General features: G+C 38.0%; 1 protein-coding gene across 1 annotated transcript; it reads left to right on the plus strand.

The window, feature by feature from the left end:
• The first annotated feature begins 384 nt into the window (after positions 1 to 384).
• gpx7 (glutathione peroxidase 7) lies at positions 385 to 6,418 on the plus strand. Its single transcript, XM_030787135.1, has 3 exons — positions 385 to 534; positions 5,079 to 5,340; positions 6,255 to 6,418. The coding sequence occupies exons 1-3, from the start codon at positions 403 to 405 to the stop codon at positions 6,416 to 6,418; spliced, it is 558 nt and encodes a 185-aa protein (XP_030642995.1). The 5' UTR covers positions 385 to 402.
• Positions 6,419 to 14,978: the final 8,560 nt, after the last annotated feature.

Raw genomic sequence — 14,978 nt, forward strand, 5'->3', positions numbered from 1 at the left:
TAAAAGAAACAAAAGAGAGTTGAAAAAATGAAAGTAAGAAGAAAAATACAGAGAAGATGACAGCTGCAGCTGTGGGCAGGTACGCACATAGCTGTAAACATTTGTCGCTAATTTATTTTGGGAATGTGGTTACTAGCAAATTTACAAATGTAATTTGTATGCAAGTATTTTACGTTAAATGTGGGAATTTGTTTAAGTGTGCCTGCTTCCTACATTTGCAACTTGAATACATTGGAACGCGTCCTGGGGGACGTGAATAACCTACTCTTATAAGTCACACATCAGATGAAACCCTATTTAACTGGTTCCCCATTACGTTCAGAGGGCGGGACTGGGGAGTAAAGCACGGCGTTGGAGGGGATTCGACTGGAGAGAAGACGGACATCATTGAAACTTTTAGAAATGCTCCTAACGGCGTTTACGTTATTACCATTAATATCGCATCTTGTTGAGGCGAAACAGAAAGATTTTTACACATTTAAAGTTGTAAATAGTAGAGGGCGATTAGTGTCTTTGGAAAAATACAGGGGCTCGGTAAGTCTCCAGATTTGAGCGAGCAATATTCTGTTTAACCGGTGTTATGCATGAAGAGAGTTTACAAGCATCCATTGACGAGCGTTTTCTCTATTCTCAGCTGTTTTGCATCCACAAACAGTTTTATTTGGGGTAGTTTGTTACAAGCGGCATGTTCTCATCCTCTCAATAAAATACTAACTATGAGAAACATTCAGCATAGTTTTGCATTGCATGTGTGTATGTGTCTACGTGGCATGGGTGGTTACGGTCATACCTTCAACGTCCACATCTACAAACTTATCGACAAACAAATGTAGGCTATAGCAATTGAGAATTAAAGATGTGATATGTGAATTTTTGTTACCGATCTCAACTAACTGGCAGAAGGTGTTCACTTTTGCATGTTTGCAAAGTTCTTGTGAAAAGCATCAGGCGAACATCGGACTTATTGCTGTGTTTTTGAGCACAGATTACAGTTTGATGCTTGTTTTACCATCGATGCTTTATAACTACTGTTATTCCAAACATGTTTACATGAGGGTTACATACAAACTTTGCCTTTTGTTGGACAATGTTTAACTTAACAAGATAAATTCTGGGATGTCGCGTGTATTTAATGACTGCCACGTAGGCCTACGGTACAACACAACGATACAGTTCAAGTGATTTAATGTTCGTCTACGAAATAGTAAAACGTAGCCTGATTTTCTCGAATGCAGTCATTGTCTCGGTTTGTTTTACATGAGTCGGTTACGTCGCTCTGATGCACAGATCAGTCGCTAGAGTTCGTTGTTGAACAACACTTATTCTATTGTAGGACCTTATCTGGGACGTTAAGGCGAAATGCATAACCTTAGCTTGGTGTTACTTCATAATAATTTTATGCATGATTATGTTCTCTCCGAGCCAGCACGGACTTGCCTAATCAACGGAAAGACAAGTAAACACTTAACACTGAGCCACTGCTCCTTAGATAGCACGCACCAATTAATGTACGCCTCTTACTCTTTACACGTGTTAGATTCACAAGTAGGCCTCGAATTTGGCAGCCTTCGTTCTGGCGTATAATGTCCTGAAAATATTCAACCAGTGGCGGCTGGTGAGCTGGAAACAGAGGAGGAACAAACCTCCCCTTTAAATCTGCAATTAATTTCAACCTGTCTCTGTTAGTCAGTCTTGATGAACAACAAAACTAACGATTCGCAGAATAATTGACACCAATCGCGTAAATAGAGTAAATGATTGTTTCCAGCTCACCAGCCGCCACTGCATTCAACGTAACATTACCAGTTTCGTGCATTTGCTCCGTACTTAGGGAGAAAAAAGCCTGATTGCCTGTTTAACCACCTGATGATTAATATGAAAAGTGTGGGTACTAAAGAGGTTTGAGGAACATTGTTTTAGGCAAAGACTGTGCACTATATCATCGGTATTTTAAAACACTATTCATTAGGCTACTTCATCTTTATCCAACCGGAAGAACCCCTGCATCCGTCACACAAGAGTTAAGCGATTGCGTCTATTGAACCAAGTGTGTTGTTAACGTGTTCAGTGATGAGGGGTCCTAAAGTTCTGGCTCGCGATAACTTTGATAAAGCTCCCGCTCGATATGTTGCAGTTACGACATCACTCCTCATTAATTTAGTTTGTATGTCAAAAATTTAAATTAAACTGGATTTAAAACTGTATGGACTTCATGAAGACAGTCACAAATGTTGTGGAGCGCAGTGCTCAGTTTAGCGACCGGTGAGTCAGATTCGCAGCTCTGGCAGAGGGAATTGATGTTTTCATTCAAGCCATTAGTCGTACGTGGACTTCAAGGATACTCCAGATGCTTCTTTTTAGTCTACATCAATTTAAATTCATATGCACTTCAGTCAAGAAGATAAGCCTTTCCTTTTTTTTAAATGAAAAATTATTCTACACGTACAAGGACAGTCATGCTTGTCTGAGGGCTAAATGTGTTTTTCCAAACATTTACTTGGCAAGACCGTATGAATAAGAGTAACCAAGAATGTATTACATTAATGATATCTCCAGTGGCACTGACTCAACCTGTACTCGTGGTCACTGGAGGGTCACCCTGGAAGGCAGGAAATGTAGGGTGTGGTTTAATATGGCACTGGACTCATAATTGGCTACTACCGGTATTTTCTGCATTTTAACAGATGGGACAATAATAATGACATTGCTGGATAAGTGGCAAGATGATCTCCAAGTTTTTAAGAAGTCAGATAAGTGACAGACGTATTCACCCGGGAGAGTTGGCAGTGCCTGCTTCCCCATTAAAAATTAGTATACATTTCCAAGGGTTCTGGCTAATTGTCCAATATTACTGCTGTTAATAATGGATTCCTTAACTCTTCAGTATTTTGAAGAGTTTGTCCATGAATGAGCCAGTATTATTATGGGTATAATAAAACACACAGCATCACTGAATAAATGCAACACAGAGCTTGCTTCAGATTTGGTAGAAGATTTGAACATTTTGACATCAAACAAACAAGCAAACAAACAAAAAAACTCACATTTCTTATAACAGTGTCTTTTACTGCCCTGTTCTCAGACTTAATACAGTGTTCCCTTGAGATGGTCCACGTCAACTAATATAAAGGTACCACTATGGCAATTGCAATTTGTCCATGAACATATACTGCATCCACTCCTAAGAACCACATGCCAAACTTATTAAGTTATTAACTCATTAATCGAACTCATCACAGATTACATTATATACATGCACCGTAATACACACAGACAATTCATAGAAAAGACAGACCACATCTATTTAAAAGAATAAGACTGAAAGTGTCTGTCAGGAACAAAAAAGACTTTTCTACACCCTTTATTTCGCTGGCCCATTTTCATAAACGTTTATATCAGATGTAATCAGAGACCCGACAGGGATCTGGCAGATCTATACTCCTGCAGGATTTGACTGCCAGAGGTTATCTAATGTACCCAGATTTATTAATAAGACAATTCTTACAACCCTGATTTCCTTTTGCTGTGCTTTGGTTGAGTTGAAGCAAAAGTCCTCATACACTGTAGATGTACAGTGCCAGATCTGCACATATCACGTTTGCTCAGTGAGAGAACAAAACTCCATTGGTCTCCAGTACTTTTTTACTGTACTGCATGTATCTCATAAGTGACTGAAAAGTCTCAGAATACTGGATTCTTACATTTGTTCCATCTTTGGGTCATGTGGTAGAATTTTCCATCCATGGAGGCTGGAACATTCATCAGTTTTCCAAGGTGGTATCATTGGTGTGTGGCAAAAAGAGACTAAGTACTCTGAACAGGCACTATGAAATACATCTTTCCTACAAAGTCTTGGATTCAGTGATGCATTATTCAGAAGCATTCTTTCAGCGCATGCAGACTCAATTTTGTGAGTGGGATTCAAGACGGGTAGCCAATCTGACATTACCCTGCAGATATATTAGGCCGTCTACCCTCTCATACAGTCAGTTTTTTAATGCAGCAACAACCTCCTTTAAAAACCTGATCCTGTCTTCTGAGTTCTAAAACTAAGTTTCTAAAACTAAGTTTGTTTAACTCTGGGAACTCAGATGCCACCTATGTGTCAGTCATGTAAAAACCATTGCAGATTGGGGCTGACAGTCCTGTTGAAGGAAGGGGCTAGGGCAATATACTTTTACCATCTGGAACACAATAAAGCCTTAAATTTCTCAATTTGAAAATGAAGCCATATACAGTTGATAAATATGCTTTATCAGTTTAAGTGAGAGGGCATATTCAAACATGAACTCAACAAAGGGATATTTGTCTTCAAATATCTTATCCAAATGAGCCCCGTTTGGCCTGGCTTTGCAATTAAGCCTTGCTTTGAAGGATGAATAGGTTACATCCCTAGAGCTGTCATGGAGTAGTGATAATATGATGGAGTGTACTTGGCGACTGTCACATTCATTATCACAACTGTAGATGCCAGGAGAAAGAGCTATCATTTTATATATATATATATATATATATATATATATATATATATATATATGTGTGTGTGTGTGTGTGTGTGTGTGGCCAGTTTTGTCAAGACCTGTAAGGAAAAGTATAATCAATGTGAGAACATCATCTTAGATTATATCTGGAATAAACAGATAAGCTAAAACTTTTAGATACTAAAAAATGTATACTTTCAATATATATTTTGTCTATATATGTATTCTCCCCAGCTCAGTTGCTGTATGTAATTTAGTAGTCTTCTATATTGCCTTGTTAATACAATAATTCACTGGTCAGGTCAATTAAACTAAGAGAACCAATACGGACTTGGTTATTGTTATAAATATTGTGAATCTTTGGTCTTTTGCCACACAATATTAACATAACCATGAATCTAATCCTTGATTTTTGAAAATAGGTAAAACAGTAAACATAGAATAACTCTTTCTTATTCTGGTGGTTGTCTCACTGCAGTCTGTATCATCTTCATGAACGCAATGCTGATTTTAGCACACTGAACCTGCATATTCAGTGACACATTGAGAAAAAGGACACTGACACTGTTTTATTTGTGTGTGTGTGTGTGTGTTCAGGTTTCACTGGCGGTGAATGTAGCCAGTGAGTGTGGCTTTACTGAGGAGCATTACAAGGATCTACAGCAGCTGCAGCGGGACTTTGGGCCGTACCATTTCAACGTGCTTGCCTTCCCCTGCAACCAATTCGGACAGCAGGAGCCCGGCAGCGACAAAGAGATTGACAGCTTTGTGCGGCGTGTCTATGGCGTCTCCTTCCCCCTCTTCAGCAAGATCGCTGTGGTTGGTACAGGAGCTAACAATGCATTCAAGTACCTTACTGGTGAGTGTATTTGGGAACCCTATAGTATAGTTTTATAAACCATGATGTGTTACAACCAGTAGTGTGATGCGTTGAGTTTGTGTGGAGGTTAATATGTAATCCACTCTGAGAACACCGTCAAAGGTCCTGAACTGATTTCAATGACATGTGATGTAAGTCTGTATGTAGAGTGTGTGTTGTCAGATGCTTTTATATTGAGTGTGGGAGTCTTTGTATGTTACTATGGTGATGAAAATTCACGTTAGTCCCTAGAGATGATGTCATGCAGGTCATAATAAAGAGGAGGAAAAAGAATGCGTGGCTGATGTATCTGACCATGGCAAAGCATAGGCAGCTACACATTACAGATCTGCAAATGTCAGAAAATATCAATATTTTTTAAATACAGCTGCATATGTTGACATTATTGAAAACTCTTAGTGTTTTAAAGTGAGCTTATTATTATTTTTTTATGACTGGTTCTTTGATATCATAGTATGTAATGTTATATTGTGTTTTTAGTGACACAGCTGTGTTTGATATATTCATTCTGATGGGTCACTTGGCCTGCATTTCAGTTACTGCAACCTCCCACTTTAAAAACAAACCCTTTTTAAAATGTACCTTTAAAGTAAGTATCAAGGAGTGCAATCAGTTCAGAGTGTTGTCAGATTACTTGATCACCCTGGTAGTTCTGCAGACGAATTTTATTATTCTTAACTTATGTTTGACCAGACATATTCCTGAAATGATTGGCTAAGAATCAATAGAAATCGATCTCAAGGACACTGGAAACCACACACTCTGGCCTTTAATGTCTGGCTTGAACAGCATAAACATGCTCTACTTAACTTTTTCTTTGTGTAATCTGAATGTCCTAAGTGAAAAGTACACCATAGCTTATTTAATTTATTCTCTCTTTCTTGAATTTATAGAATCGTCTGGAAAAGAGCCTGATTGGAATTTCTGGAAGTACCTCATCGACGTGAATGGCAAAGTTGTTGATGCTTGGGGTCCGACCGTCTCTGTGAAAGAAATTCGTCCAAAAATAGCTGAACTGATACGGCAGATTATTATCAAAAGAAAAGAGGAGCTTTAGTGAAAACGGTATTACTCATAAATATAAATTTAAAAATCCACTGAAAGAAACCTTTGAACAGAAAACTAAAGCCTGTGAGGAAAAACATGTACTTTGATGCAGAGACAGTTATAGACATAACTTGTTCAATATGATTAAAAAAAAATACAGTTTTGCTTTTGTCCATTTTAAATTTCTCTTATCTAGAAACCATTACTAGTGAATTCAAACAATCATTCCACACAAAACAAAAGAGTAGACTGCACACTGAAAATAATAGGGTGATCCAAACAGTTTGCTTTGATATTTAGAGCTGTAAATCAGTAGTACTGTACAGCTGCAGAGAATTCTCAGAAAAGGTTAACACTACAGTGGAGATTTTTGTGAACACATAACACACCAGAAATAGGACCTGACAATAAAATAAGCGGTTTGTAGTAGAAATATCACATCTTTGCTCATCTATGATTTGACATTAACTTTGCAACTTATCCAGAGTGTTTCATTTTAAACTGATAGGTAGAACGATGCAGACAGTATTTCCTCACCATATAATTTTACAGTGTTAGATGTCATATAAGTCTAAATGTCAAGTCTGGTTTAGTGTGGACCCCTAATTCTCATTCTGCTGTATGCAGAAGTCCTCTAGCCAAAACCACAGAATGCAATGTGCCTTGAGAATAAATGTCTCTGTATTTCTGTCAATCCTAGTGTACTGTTGTAAGAATTCATTAAAAATGTTTTCTAACATCCCTGAGTATATTGTGATTGTCTTCTTGACGTTTTCTTAAACATTGAAAAGTGTTGTAATGTCTTACGTGAGATGCATTTTATTGCCTGCAACAGGGAAATGACTGGATTTTACACCCAATTAAGACAACAGATTTTGGATTGACTGAAACCAATGCTGTTTCTTAGTAACTGGTGCTGTGCTCAGTCTAATCCCAATCGAAGTCTGCTTAACAGTCGTGCAGCCAGCTAGTATCACAAGTGCATTTGAGAGGTGAAAGCGTAGTTGGTAACTGATTTATAATGACATATGATCTTCATAGTCTGATACAGTCTTATTTTATATCTCTCATTTGATGATTGTCTGTGATTTTAATATTCTTATCTAGCACATCTACTACTTTTAACTTTACCCAGAAAAGACATTAACTCTTTTTCAATGGTAATATAAATCAGCACTCGCCACAGCCAATGTAAGCGAGAAAAAGAAAACATTCTCCTTCATGTTATTGCCACACACTGACTCACATTGTTAGTGTTAAAAATATACATTCTGCAACTTCAGTGACTACATTGAAACAATGAAAAGGGAGACACTGTGAACGATTTAATCCACACTCAGTGTCCTTGTGTCTGTAGTGCTGGTATTCATCATTCAAGAAAGCATGTACTGTGCTATTAAAGTTTTCATTTTGATTCGTGCTGAGAAGGTGGTAACCCTGAGTACACAGAAGGAAGTTTTCGTATTGCATTGATATCTCTTTTTGACAAGACCAACCCAGAGGTTATTGGCCTGGTGTCAACAGATTCTGTTGGTTAGTTGTAGGCTGATAGGGGCTTTAAAGGGGGTGTACAGTTTCCTTAGGGAGCAGAGTACACCTATCGATCGCTGGATTTTGTAATGTTATATCACAGATGCTAACCAATCAGTCAATCTGTGTGTTGCATTAAATCAAACAGCTAATCCAATGAAGTTATTTTACACAGTCACCCCTGTATGTATCAAAAGGCCCTTTAGTTTTTAGTTTAGTTTTTTTAGTATCCTTGTTAAGATTTGTGTGTATGTGTGTGTGTGCTCCTAGCTGTCTGGTTCTTCTGAAGATGCAGAGGATTTGACTGGCAGTTACTCTTGTCTCTAGTGGTACCAGTGATATTGCACACTGTAAACCATTTTCTGCTGCTGTGGGGCTCTTAGTTCTCTCTTAGTTCTCAGAGCTCCTTTTCTTAATTTTATGTCATCTCCCCACAAGCTGTAGTCACTGATTCATAGAGAGCAGATTGATTTGTAGATTGTGGGCTGGGTGCTACATTCTGAGAAGAACTTAACAGACTGACCATCCTTTTTATTTTCCTTCCTCAGCTGACTTGGAAAGCACTCATTGACAGAAGGCCCTTTGCAGATCGAGTAGCATTACTTCACAGGCAACTGATGTCCATGTTTAGCTACTTTAAAGTAAATCATTAATTTATCATAATTTAAAGCACTGTCAGTCATTACTCACCTAGGGATTTCTTTTTTGAGCTCCCAAATCACCAGAAGATAATTCTTTTTAATAATTACAATAAAGCAGTAAAGTAAGGCAATGGTTTTGGGACATTACTCAGTATTATATTGTTGAATACTCAAATATCATAGGTAAGTGTTGTTTAGCCAATCAGCAATGACTACAGTTACATACCTAATCATATCCCCCCACTCTGAGCATAGCTATACAGTTAGTCAATATGTCCATCAGCTACTAGGTAGCTAATTCATTTGTGTTACTTAAGCCACTGTTAGGAGATTCCTGTGCTACGACTAAATTTTGGGCAGAAGTAGAAATAGAAATCCCTAATATAAATTGATTTTATGTGCCTTGACAATAATTGATGGGTTCATCCCATAACCATGGTATAAGCAAGGTAACACAGACCCTGTTTACACATGGTTTTAAAATGTTTCTTGGGCAATCGGATCACAAGTGGACAGCAATAAGTACAAGTGTAAATGACCACCAAGACGCATTGTGATCTGATAACTCAAACCATTTGCCGAGGTGGTTCGGGTGTAATGTTTGACCGCAGGGGCAGGCAAATTCTTAATCCAAGAAGAGGCAAAACAGAGGTTCAGCAACAGAGAATAATCCAAGAAACACACAGCACTTACAACAAGGCTTGATCAGGAATTGCACATGGGGTAACAACTCAAGACTGAGCAAAGAACTAAACAGAACAGAAGGCTTAAATAGACAGACAGAACAAGACACAGGTGAAAACAATACACCAATAATGAACTAAACAGGCACAGAACAAAGACTTAGGACCCCACATGGTCAAAAAAAAGAACTACACTCGCCAAAAACATGACACCGGGATGCCTTTGACCACATATTCTTTGTAATGTAAACGCTAATGCGTCCTGATGAGTCCCTGACACAAGTAGGTCTAACTGCGGACACACGGTACTACACGACACGCCGACCACATTGCACACCCACTTCAGTTATGGTTAGGGTTAGGGCTGTGGTTAGGGTTAGGGGCTTGTGACCGTTAGGTTTAGGGAGAGACCCCTACATCTCATACTAATCCAGAAGGTTATCTAAGGGGGTGTGTCGTGTACTGAAGTGGGTGTGTCATGTGTCATGTAGTCTGCAAGACAGCTGATAGACCCTTCTCCCCCGACAAGGACGTAACAGGAAAATACATCATCAATGCAAGACATGGTGGTCGTTTTGCTGACAGCGTGCCAACGCTTGAAAAAATGGAGAGGAGCACTGATGTATGTGGTTGGAGTGCAAGTAAAACCAGATGACTAATAGATTCAGTCCAGAGAAAAGCAGACGAGTCCTACTGTAACTGGGCCGTTTACGAGGATATTGCTAGGAAGATGGAAGAACAGGGCTACAACGGAAGTGATGTAGGCAGTAATGAAATCTGAGGCAGTAACGAAATCTGGTCAGCTGGACACCTTGGAGACACATGATAGACAAAGGTGTAAACAGCAATGTGCCTCAGCTGTCCACTTGTGATCCGATTGCCCAAGATGTATTTTAAAACCAAGTGTAAACAAGGCCATAGTGTGCCAAATGAGACAAGAGGTCGGTTTTAAAGTGCAAAATTTCAAGTACTTGGAAATGGCTACTTGGCTAAATGTCAAAGCTAAACGCCTATTTGAGCTAAAAAAAATATGTGAATTTCTTACATTACTTATTAAGACATTTAAAGCAAAATACAATATTTCATATATGTCATTTTATACGTTTCTGTTTAATAAATATCTGCATTTTCCCATTTTGTAAATGTACAAAAGGTTTTCACATTTAATAAATGTGTGATACTTCCCAATATTTAATAACTGCCTGGAAAACAATCCCACATTTAACAAACATGTGGCCTGTGTTGGACCTGTAGTAGTTGTGTTGGATCAGTATCTGATTATGTGTGCAACATCTCATAGGAAAAAAACAACAACAGACAAAATTACTACATTGCCCATACAAGTCATTACATTACTCATGAGAATAATTTTATATAATGGATAATGTAAGAAGAATCAGACAACAGAGTACTTTATTATGTACACTTATCAGTTTAACATTTGTATTACATTTCCCAACAGTAACTACATTGGTTGTTTTATATTAGAAATGCAAAAGTTACAACATTATGATAATCTATCCTTAGCCAGTGCTGTTATGCTAACTACATTCACTGGTTGTCTTTACAGCATTTTCCAGCTACCAAAAGATTTCCCTTAAATTCAGTCAGCTCTTCCAGTCTGTGGGTGAAACCATTTCCAATAAGTTCCACAGGATTACCCCTCCACTGTTCTCTGGTAGACCAACAAGATAAAGGGAGTAGCCCTCAAATGCAGCCTGGTCTTGCTCTATGTCTTATTGTTGAATTTTCGGCATATTTGCCTCCATTTTCTGTGGTCTGTGCTTTTCCATTGTTGTATCAATTCTAGGGAGCAATTTCTGACCTGTCACTGATTTGACCTGTCGCTAAGTCCCGCCCCCCTTGGTTACTGTTACTACGCCTGTCAAGCTTTTGCACCTGGCAAGTCGATTCATGGCGTTTTCAACGATATTAGTGAGAGATATTCCAAAGAATAATGGCAAATTCATAGTTCTGAAATTTTAGAGAGAAGTAGATAGAAAGGACTACAATGTGCATTGTAAGTCGCTTTGGTAAAAAGCGTCTGCCAAATAACTAAATTGTAAATTGTAAATTGCATTTGAGAGCTACGTTCATATGTTGATGTAGTAGTATTATTATAATAATAATAATAATAGTAATGTGTTATTGTGGTACATGCAAAAGTGCAAAAAGTGAAAATCTCTCTCTCTCTCTGCAGGTTCTCCTGTGCTCCTGGTGAAGCTGGAGTCAGACAAATTGAGTGCAATGACAGGGATGGAGCTGGACAGCAAGACAGTTGTGACCAGAGGTTATCAACACCATAAATCTCACAAGTAAGAGAAGTTATATTGATGTAGTAACACATTCGTAAACATTCTGACTCCTATAAGTGCCAAAAGTTAAAGCTCTCTCTCTCACTCGCTCTTTCTCTCTCTCTCTCTCTGCAAGCTTTCTGGCATTTCATGGCTTTCTGGTTTCTGGTTTAATAAATAAATGATTTGTTTTAGGAATTATTTTGTTTGATGTGTGCATTTTTCCTGGGCAGCCCTCAGTCTTATGCTGACTCCCTAAATTGGCACTCAGTCATCAAAACTTTGAAGACCCCTGGTCTAAAACCTGACATACATTCAGGGCCGTTGGAAATAGCACAACCCCCCCCCCCCCAATATCGGCAGATCCTTCCCCTCCATACCCCCTCCCAAAATAAATAAATAAATAAATAAATAAATAAAGCATATCTTACTATATTATTCTTACTATTTTTCTAGATTTATGCAAATCATAAAATCCTTCAACAATGACAACGTTATGTCAGAGAGTTTCTGGTTATAATTAGATTAAATGTCAAGCCATCATGCAACATGGTTCCCTTCTACAGAATTCCATCCCTCAGATCTCCCATGACTCCTCACACATCTAAAGGTTAAGTAGTTAGATCACAGACAGTCCTCCCATTAAGAGGAGAGACATACGATCATTCTTTGTGGTCAAGAATGTAAGTGTTGTATTGCAGGGTCACACCCGGTAGGCTTTAAGATAATGATCCAAATAATCTTGAAGTACTAGATAGCTTCATAAGACAGATATTCTAAATTAGTGTTCTTGCTCATGGCATAAGTGCCTACCTAACATTAGCTACTAGAAGTGCTAGGGTGTGTGGAGGGAGAGCGCTAGCTGTCCAGTTTAGGTAAGTTATTAAATTTGCTTGGGGCAGTTCTGTTCGCCCAAACCACATTTTGCTGATGTTAATAAATAAACTATTTACAGAATTTATCTCTTGTAGTGCCATTGCTTCGATAATAGTCTTGTTTAGTTTCTTGTTTAGTTGTAGGCTGTAGGCCATGTAGGGTATTCGTTGTGTAATGTTATGATAAAAATACAGCTTTAAAATGACCTAGGTAAAAACAGTAGACCATGCATTTCTGTGGTCCCTTTCGTCTCCTTGAAAGTTGTGCGTTTAACCGCTACAACGGTAAATGCCATTAAAAAATTAATCGGCATTGATGGCCCAACTAAACCATTGCTTACGCGGTTTCAAATTAACGAGAGTATATTCATAAAAAAATATTTGAGTGTAAGCCTACTGTTAATAATCTGTCTGCGCCTGTAGGCCTACCTGCTTTCCAGATCATCTCCTTCTCCTGTCCAAGCAAGCAAAGACATCCCAGTAGGCTATAGCATCACCCCCCCTTCCCTTCCTAGGGAAATTTGGTCTCACCTAACATCAAACTCCTTCCAATGCCACCGTATACATTGTCCAATGTACAGTCTCCCATCATGTCCCTGTGTCAGTCAGCACTGCTGCAGGTAACCACAACATGCTAACTAATATTTAGCAAGCTCTGGGTGGACACTCGATCATAGAATAGAAACATAAGTGCCTGTTTTTATTAAAATGGAATCTATAGAAACTACATATTTATGGAGATATCATCAAGGAAATGGACGTGAAATAATCACGATACAAATTCGACATCCACAATAAACACAGCCCACTTAGTAAGCAACATGAAAGGCAATTCCAGTTACTCACTGTACCCTGGATCCCACATCACATTGCTGTGGATGCATAAAAGGAAAGGTCTGCATAGATGTCAAGATTCTAGGCTTGAACACAACAATTTAGCCACTCTCAGTTAACTGACAGATATTAAAGTTGTTACCTACAGCTACGGTAGATGTATGTGTCAATGCTGCATCAAAATTTTAAATCAAATGTCATTATTATGAGTGATGTTTTTTTTTTCTCTCTCTCTTTTTTGTTTTTTTGTACTTTTTCTTTACTGGTTATCCAAAACACCTATTGGAAAAAAAACAGATGCAACTGAAATTACATATAATAAAAGAACATGTAATAATAAAAAAAAGAGAAAATAGAGCAATATAAGAAAATGAAAACAGAGCCTGTAAATGGGAGAACTTCAGTATTCTGTGTAGGCTTCCATAACTGTTTATGTCTTTATTTGTTTTGTATTGTAGCCACTTTCCCCTGTCTCTTTCAAAGAGTCCTTTTTCCATTTTTAACCCATATGTAAGCTTTTCCATCCCTCGGATCTCTTCAATAATGCCAACCGTTACTTACAGTCTGGAGTGTCTGTTTTAAGCCAATTATTGGTGATGGTCTTTTTACTGGCTGTAAGAAGTATCTTGACCAAATATTGATCTTCTTTAGACACAATTCCTTCCATGTTTCCAAGATATAGGACAATAAACTATTGTGGGATTGTGTAACTCAAAACCTGACACAAAACTGAATATACACCTTCCCAAAAAGGTTGTAGCTTCTTACAACTCCAAAAGATATGTGTATGATTTAGCGCTATGTCTCCACACTGTCTCCAGCATGACTGTTGACTACACAGTTGTCTACTTTTGATTAGGGGTATGATGGTCTGGTGAAATTTCCACATATCATACCACATCTCATCTGGGATCTCCTCTCCCAGTTCTTTTTCCCATTTGGCCTTTACATATAATGTTGTATATTGTCTAAATTCCATCAAACAAGAATACAAGATTGTGATTACTCTTATAACTCTGTTACAAGATCTCTCAAGAACCTTGATAATGTGGTGTGTTTAACCATCCTTATTTTTATTTCTTTTATGTAATAGTCCCTCATCTGCAAATATCTGAATAGATCTCGATTTCTGTAGCCAAACATATCCTTTAAATCTAGAAAGCTTCTAATTTCACCCTCCTGAATAACTGTATTTATTGCTGTTATACCCATGTCCATCCAGTGTTTGAATCTCTTGTCATTCTTTCCCAGAATAAATCATCCATCCACAGCAATCCATTTTAAAAACCCAAGCTCCTTGTCCAGCTTCAGCTGTCTAATTGAATGCCATATATCTAAAGTGAAATATGTCATTGGGTCTATCTGATCTTTGATCTGGAGATGAATTTCCCTTTCTTCTCCAATGTCAGATATAAATAATTCCTATCAAATGCTTTTTCTGTGTCAAGACTAATCAGTGCTGCTGGTAGTTTTTTTTTTTTTTTGTATACTGCCCATAGTATGTAATGCTCTTCTAATATTGTCTTGAGTTTGGCCTCTTACAAAACAAGTTTGGTCCTCATCTATAAGGTCTGATACTCTTGTTTGTAGTTTGTTGGATAAAATGGATGCATGTAGCTTATAATTGACATTTAGAATTGATACTGGCCTAAAATTTTCACAGTATTCCTTATTCTTTTGTGCTTTGGGGATTACTGTGATTATTGCTTCTTT

Source organism: Chanos chanos, chromosome 10, assembly GCF_902362185.1.
Source record: "Chanos chanos chromosome 10, fChaCha1.1, whole genome shotgun sequence".
Classification (NCBI taxonomy): Eukaryota; Metazoa; Chordata; class Actinopteri; order Gonorynchiformes; family Chanidae; genus Chanos; species Chanos chanos.